The sequence below is a fragment of the Sabethes cyaneus genome, chromosome 1, assembly GCF_943734655.1.
Source record: "Sabethes cyaneus chromosome 1, idSabCyanKW18_F2, whole genome shotgun sequence".
NCBI classification, from domain to species: Eukaryota; Metazoa; Arthropoda; class Insecta; order Diptera; family Culicidae; genus Sabethes; species Sabethes cyaneus.
Window position 1 is genome coordinate 26,393,364 of NC_071353.1, and position 8,158 is coordinate 26,401,521.

General features: G+C 45.8%; 1 protein-coding gene across 1 annotated transcript; it reads right to left on the bottom strand.

Annotated features, from left to right (window-relative positions):
* Positions 1–2,921: 2,921 nt before the first annotated feature.
* LOC128745493 (uncharacterized protein K02A2.6-like) lies at positions 2,922–7,130 on the bottom strand. Its single transcript, XM_053842567.1, has one exon. It carries the CDS (start codon positions 7,128–7,130, stop codon positions 2,922–2,924), a length of 4,209 nt encoding a protein of 1,402 aa, XP_053698542.1.
* Between the last annotated feature and the right edge of the window lie 1,028 nt (positions 7,131–8,158).

The window sequence follows — 8,158 nt, forward strand, 5'->3', positions numbered from 1 at the left end:
CATCCGCAAAAAGTTGCTGATGATTCGATATTATGGCAGGTGAGTCGACACAAAAGAAAGGACGTAGTTTTGCGGCAACTGAAACGTTTTTGTCCGGGTGCTGATGATGCAATTCACTGGTAGTTGTGAAAACAATAGGAAACTAACTGAATTTCAGAATTGACACTAAATAAACTCTACCGTGTTCAGCTTTTTTGTAGTTTTTACTCAAAAAATTAATGACAGGCCGTTTTTCAGAAGATGGTAAAATCCTAAACACAAATAAGCTGACTAGACTTCACTAGAAGTTTGCTATCAAACGGATCCAGACTGTATACAACTCCGAAGGTTGTCCTCAAACGTGCCGGTCACAAACCGCAACCGCTGTACTGCCTGCTCCAATTCCACCGCAGGGCGATCAACCACCCACATTCTAACGAAGCAAGATATAATACGTGACAAATAGCCTCAATTTTTCCTCGGTGTTTTCTTTTGTTGGCATCCGCCAACCGCCACAGCCAACACTGGTGCCAGGCCCAGTTCCCCGCTCTATCTGGTACAAGTCATCGTTCTCTGAAATGCTGACAGGGCCACGTCTGTGACTTTGCTACCTTCGTGGTATCGTCATATTGTGTTGCTTGACAGGGGGCTGCTGTCCGGCGCACAGCAACAACGGCGAATGAGTGGAAAATCGTTCACCGACGTTACATCAGACTGCTGGCTGTGATGCTGATGCGGATAATCCTCATCATTAGCCGGCGGAAAGTTTTCGCGCCACAACAAATCGGCGAAATTGGTCGTTAGGTTGCGCGCCGTTATTAGAAGGATTTGACAGACCAAGGGAAAATGCTGCGCAAGCCGTAATGGGTAGGCAGTTAAGTGGTCGAATCGTTTTGTGCCAGTCGAGAGAGAAAGTGCGATTTGACTACTTTTGATTTAAATTTAATTTTTCAATAATGAAATAATACTTTCAGTCCTATTGTCTTATTACGTTGTTATTTCAGTAGTTTTTATTTCAGTTGCATATGGTATCAATTATCAACGTGTTAATATAAGAAAATTTTATCAACTTTGACCATTTTGAAGATATTTTATATATTTTGCAGAATGGAACACCAGCGATTCTGCTTTGGATTTTTCCAATGGAGGCGCATGGTAATTAATTCGTATGGTTATTCATTGACGTATTCAGGGATGAAAATCAATTATTTTGTATTGATATCAAAGATTCTGAATCTGATTGCTCCTATGTTCTTGATCGTTAGAAGCGATGTTTTTTCATTCCTGCGCTTAATTAAAATATTTTTTGGAAAGTCTCTCTACTGGATGTAGAATAACAAAGCAAAGTTAAATTTTATCTGACTAATCTGGTGTCAGAGTCGTATTGTAAAGAAAATTTAAAGATTTTAAATATTAAAGAAAAAATCAATACATGAAGTATTCGTAAAAAATTATAAATCACAGTTTTATGCAAAATCGCCACGTACTTTATTCTAATGACAAACTCCCCAACATTCGGCAGTGATCTTGAGTGGCGAAAAAAGTAAAATAAAAAAAAATATATCCAACCACTGTGCACCGGAGCATTTTAATCGCATTTCTTTCGGAAAACGGTAGCGCAGTGTGCAACAGAGCGATGCATCACTTCAGTTTCTTACGCTGCACCGCAAAGCTTCCGTTTCTTTCCGCTTTGTGGTGTCCTTTTTCACGGCTGAGAAAGCATTTGCCCGTGTAGATTTTCATCTCGTACAATGCAGACGATAAAAGCTGTTACATTTTGGCGTCAGTCAGCAGATCTTTTCTTGTCCTTGCATAACTCTCTCTATCTCTCACTGCGTCTTCCGGCAGAATACTCATAACTTGTAAATGTTGGCAGTAAAGAACCTTTTATCTACCAACTGGTGAGCTTTCTTCATTCAGTCAATCTTTGAGATTTTTGTCTATGGAAATCGTGTGCATCGCTGGCTTCTTCTGCTTTGCCCTACAAGGGGTAAGCGTAGCGGAAAATATGTTACTTCTCTTCATTATGCGATGATTTTCCGCTCGAAGCTGACTGCAGCTGACTTTCGACGTCAGATTCCAGAGAGAAAAAAGCAAGCTGAGGAAACGAGGAAAAAGAAGAAAATTTGTTGCATCTCTTCTGTCTGCTTTCCGTATTCAATTCAACTTCAGAGGAATGGAATTCGGAGCACTTGGGTTACCCTTTCTCCCCATCATTGCCGACCCGGTCGGTGCGATGGTTTCACGGTGCATGATTTATGGCGATCCGTTGTCACTCCAGGTTAGCTTAATCTTCCTGACCCGTTGCGTTGTACTGGGTGGGATTTTCCTTGCCCAGCAAATGGATACCGAATCGCTCACAGCAGCCATAGAAATGCTGGAATGTTAATCGTGGCACTTTGCGTGCGGTCGGTTGACCGTGAAAGTAGTGTGCAACTTGAATGAATGTTAAGTATAAAATGCGCATTGAAGTGCAATCGCTTTCAAGGATGGGGCATTTATAACTCTTATATAGCCATAGTCTTCGATACAATTAAATCTGTGACGTAACTTGCTGCTAAGATGAGAAAATTCGCAAAGGTGCGGCGATAGAGTAAATAATATAAAACCACTATAAAATGTAGTGTGACGAAAGAGGCTTGACCAGTGAGAGTCAAATATCGTGTCCTGATGCCATTTTAGAATCCAAGATGGTGGTTTCTGATTTCTGATTGTTGCGTATTTAGATGAGGAAAAGAATGGTTTACTACTGAGGACTACACTTAGTTTATTACAATTAGTACGTTTAGCTTTTAATATTTAATCGACTACATTTTGTGACCCGAGAATAAAGAATGGTGTAATAATCATTTCCGCTTCGGCTGACAGTTGTCAAGAGTGCCAACTATCGAGTGCAGGGTTGAGCACAGTAATTGACTCGAGGGGCCTCAACATCTCCCTTTTTATCTGTAGAAGTACGGGTTGTATCTAGTGGGCATCCGGCGGATCCGAGTGGACCGACGGAGCGGAACAAGCGGGCGGTCCCGCGGTAGACGTGGCGCAGCAGGAACCGGTTGATCTGCAGCGGTCGATGACCCTTCGATGAACTTGAACTCTTGCAGCAGGATATGCAACGGCAGGTGATGGTTCGACGAAGCTTCTTCCATATGGACCTCGACTTTAGTGTTCCCCCGAGCACGGAGTTGATTGGTGTGTGATCTGATTAGCCTGCTTCCATCCAGCAACACATTGTAATTGACACTACCAACACGTTCGATGACGGTACCAGCTAGCCATACGAGTTTTCCATGCTTGAGAGTGCTTGCATACACTTGATCGCCTTTTTCGAAATTTCGCTTCTTTGCCCCATGGTGTCTGTTGAATTGATTTTCCATGTGCTGATTTTTCTGGAGAACGAAATCTACAGGTGGTTTCAGCAAATCCAATGTGGTTCGGTGTTTCCTCCCCATCAAAATTTCAGCCGGTGACAGTCCATCCGGAGCCGACTTGTTCGGTGTTGACCGGTAAGCGGACAAGAAAATTTGCAGAGAACGGGAAATAGAGTTTTGCGTTTCTGGCATTATTTTTCTTAAGCCTCGCTTCAGAGTATCCACAAAGCGCTCCGCTTGTCCATTGGACTGCGGGTGATACGGAGCGGTGCGTATGTGCACGATGCCAAGAGACTCGCAGAATTCTTTGAATTGGCTGCAAGAAAACTGCGTACCATTATCGCTGACAATGGTTTCTGGCAGTCCGTACCGAGCGAACGTTTCAAAAAGCAGTTCGATGGTCGTCCTACTGGTGATAGTTGATGTTCGGATGATCTCTGGCCACTTACTGTAGGAGTCGACAATGACCAGAAAATACTGTCCTTCAAAAGGACCAGCATAATCCACGTGTAGCCGTTGCCAGGGATGACTAGCTTGTGGCCACGACGAAAGTAAGGTTTTTGGCGGAGATTTGGCCACAGATGCGCAAGCCCTGCACGACGAAACGAAATTTTGCACATCTTGATCGACGCCGGGCCAGTAGACATGGCTCCTCATCACTGACTTCATCCGCTCTTGACCGGGATGTCCTTTGTGGATGGCCTTGAGTACGTGTTGCCGATACACTTTCGGCACAACGATTCGACCAGATAGCATGAGGCACCCTCGCACGAGAGAAAGTCCTTCCTTGCGAGCGTAGAACGGACGGAGATCATTATTGACTTGCTTAATCGATTTAGGCCAACCAGTTTGCACGTGTTGAATCACTTCCAGAAGCAGCTTGTCGTTGTTAGTGGCAGCTTGAAGGTGTTTGAAAGTGACCGGCAGAGCAGTTAGTGCTGCATTTACGGTGGCAGACACGTCCTCTTCCATTTGAACCGAAGCAATAACGAAATCGTCATCTGGTTTTGCTCGCGGGTCAATGAGCCTAGATAGGATGTCCGCATAGCCAAAATCCTGCGTAGCGACGTGCGTGATATCGAAATCATACGACAGCAGAATGAGGGCCCATCGTTGTAGGCGGTTGGTTGTATGGATTGGTATACCTTTCTTGGATCCAAATACTGCGACCAACGGCTTGTGATCGGTGTGTAGGCTGAATTTTCTTCCGTATATGAAGCGATGAAACTTAGTGACACCGAAGATTAGCGCCAATGCCTCCTTTTCCACTTGACCGTAACGCTGTTCTGCTGGAGTTAGCGTTCGGGAGGCATGGCACACGACTTTCATGGAACCGTCTGGGTATCGATGCATAAGACACGCTCCGACTCCATGGCTGGATGCATCCGCTGCGACAATCGTTTCGAGGTTAGGGTCGTAGTGTGCAAGCAGCAGATCTGAACGGAGCAAACTTTTGAATTGCTCAAATGAACGTTGGCAGCTCTCATCCCAGTTCCATTTTGAATCCTCTTTAAGAAGTGAATCGAGTGGGCGTCGTAGATCGTGCATGTTGCGAACAAATTTGGCATAAAAATTTATAGCGCCGAGGTATGATCGCAAAGTACTGACGTCGTGTGGGGGCGGCATACTACATATCGCTGCTGTTTTGACAGGATCGGGCCGGATCCCTTGATGGTTGATGATGAAACCGAGATAGTGGATTTCCGGCATGAAAAAAGAACAATTTTCAATGCGCAGCGTAAAACCCCACTCCTGGATACGTTCCAGAAGCTTCAAAAGACGGACTCGATGTTCCTTGGCGTCCTTTCCGTGCACCAGTACGTCGTCGAGGTACGTTTCAACTCCTTCCAAACCAGCTACCATGGCGTCGACAATCGTTTGAAACGTGCCGGGGGCAGATTTGACACCCGGTGGCAAGCGATTAAACTCAAACAATCCGCGATGAGTATTGATCGTGAGGTACTGTCTGGAATCTTTCTCGACCGGTATTTGCAAATACGCATCCGATAGATCGATGTGCGAGAAGACTATGCTGCCGGAGAGTTTGGCAAAAATCTCCTCGGGGAGCGGGAGAGGATGCTGATTGGGCTGAATGGCGCTGTTTAGGCCAGTAGAATAGTCAGCGCACACTCTTACTCTCGGTGGCTGTCCGTTCACTGCTTTCTTACGAACGGCAACGATGGGTGCTGCCCAGTCAGAGAACTCCACCGGCGAAATGATTTCTAACTCTTCCAATCGTTTCAGCTCAGTCTCGATCGGTTCAAGTGCGGCAAACGGAACAGGTCTTTTACCACGGAAAACGGGCTGAACATCCGGCTTCACATAAAGTTTTGCTTCTGTTTTATTACAGCAACCCAGTGAATCCGAAAACAGTTGCGGAAACGATATTTTCAACCATTGAACGTTGTCGGTTGCTGTCGTGACGTTGTTGCAGACCGTGCTCAGGGGAACGTGCCACAGGTTGAAGAGTTCGATAAAGTCGAGGCCTAGAAGATTGAGATTGTGAACGTTGGTAATAAACAGTTTACCTGAACGATGAACTCCTCTCAGCATAACGTCACAATCAATTTCTGCGATGAGCGGTAGCGGTTGACCTGAAGCCGTCCGGGCTTGTTGTGAAGGTGGCTTAGTTGATGGTCGTCCGATCCGATTCCAGTTGTCTTCGGTGATGATGCTGATGTCTGACGCGCAATCTAACTGGAGCTCAATTTTGACTTTATTTACAACAACGGTGACGTATTTTCTCCGATCCCGAGCAGCAACTTGTCGAACGGAATAAATGCCTTTTGTTTGTGGGGCTTGTTTCGATTTCCTTTTCTTGCCTGGGTTCGATGACACACAGTGGCAATACCCTTCTTTGTGTCCAATAACGTTACAATCACGGCAGCGATGGTCTTGGAAGGGGCACTCGCGAATATAGTGGAGCTGTCCGCATTTCCAACACGGCGTTCTCGGTTTATTGTTGCTATCACTATTGTTACGATGAGCCGTATTGTTGGGCATCGGTGGGTGTTTGAATGCAGGCTTAGAGACGACTGATTTCTTCGGGTGCTTGTTCGGATTGATAGCATTGACCGATGCCTTCTCGCTTGGGCACTCCACGATTGAAGCGTCTTTCCGAAGGTTGATAATGCGATGACACTCTGTGGTGAGATCGTTGAGCGTCATTGATTTGTTGCCTTCCAGCTTAGCTAGCAGAGCGGTCCGGATCTCAGCATCTTGGGGTGCATGTAGGCCACAAACGTATATTAAACACTTGAACTCGTCGACGGAACAATTAGCAACACCGAAATCTTCGCATAGGCGATTCACAAAACCGGCATACATTTGAAAGTCGTCGGAAGCTTTCTTGTTAAGCGTGAGGCAGCGGTATCGCTTGCAGAAGAGGGATGCGTGTGCACTAAAAAGCTGCTTCAATTTAGACACCGTCTCGTCGAACGAAAAATCTCGTGTGGTCTTCGGGAGAATGTGGTTCATGTACTCCGCATGAGTACTATCACTGAGTTTGCGGAGCAGCAGACGTGTCTTGGCGGCATCATTGAGTTTACCTGCATCGACCCGAAATGTGTCCTCATGACGGCTGTACCAGTTGTCGAATGTGAGGTTAGACTCGGGATCGTAATGGAATTCTGTCATAGAATTGGCAAGAGATTCCATGCGGGCATCAGTCGATGATGTTCCTGCGGCAGCCGTGGACATTGTTCGGCTCATAGCAAGCTCGGACAAAATCTTCTGCTGTGTATTCATCATTTCGATGAACATTTTCTTAAAATCCTCATCCATTGTAAGCGTGACGGTGTGTTGTAGAGCGGACGAACGAAATTTACCGCTAGATCACCGTTTTCGCGGGTTTCACTCACAATCCTCGTCGCCAGAATGTTGCGTATTTAGATGAGGAAAAGAATGGTTTACTACTGAGGACTACACTTAGTTTATTACAATTAGTACGTTTAGCTTTTAATATTTAATCGACTACATTTTGTGACCCGAGAATAAAGAATGGTGTAATAATCATTTCCGCTTCGGCTGACAGTTGTCAAGAGTGCCAACTATCGAGTGCAGGGTTGAGCACAGTAATTGACTCGAGGGGCCTCAACACTGATGATGACTACGAAAAAATAAATATAATAATAAAAATGTTAGTATTCGAAATAGTGTCTTTTGGTTTGACAGCTCTTACAAGCAAGCCAGATTCTGCTAGTATGGATTGGAAAATGGCGATGAAATGTCGTTTTTCAAACTTTCGCTTGTCTATAACACAGCCTTGTGAACAAGCGTTATTAGTTATTAGTTATTTTAATTAATAGTTTTGGCTCATAACCATCTCCTACTCCCTACTCCCCACTCCAAACTCCATTCCCTACTCCCTACTCCTTACTCCCTACTCCCTACTCCTTACTCCCTACTCCCTACTCCCTACTCCCTACACCCTACTCCCTACTCCTTACTCCCTACTCCCAACTCCCTACTCCCTACTCCCTACTCCCTACTCCCTACTCCCTACTCCCTACTCCCTACTCCCTACTCCCTACTCCCTACTCCCTACTCCCTACTCCCTACTCCCTACTCCCTACTCCCTACTCCCTACTCCCTACTCCCTACTCCTTACTCCCTACTCCCTACTCCCTACTCCCTACTCCCTACTCCCTACTCCCTACTCCCTACTCCCTACTCCCTACTCCCTACTCCCTACTCCCTACTCCCTACTCCCTACTCCCTACTCCCTACTCCCTACTCCCTACTCCCTACTCCCTACTCCCTACTCCCTACTCCCTACTCCCTACTCCCTACTCCCTACTCCCTACTCCCTA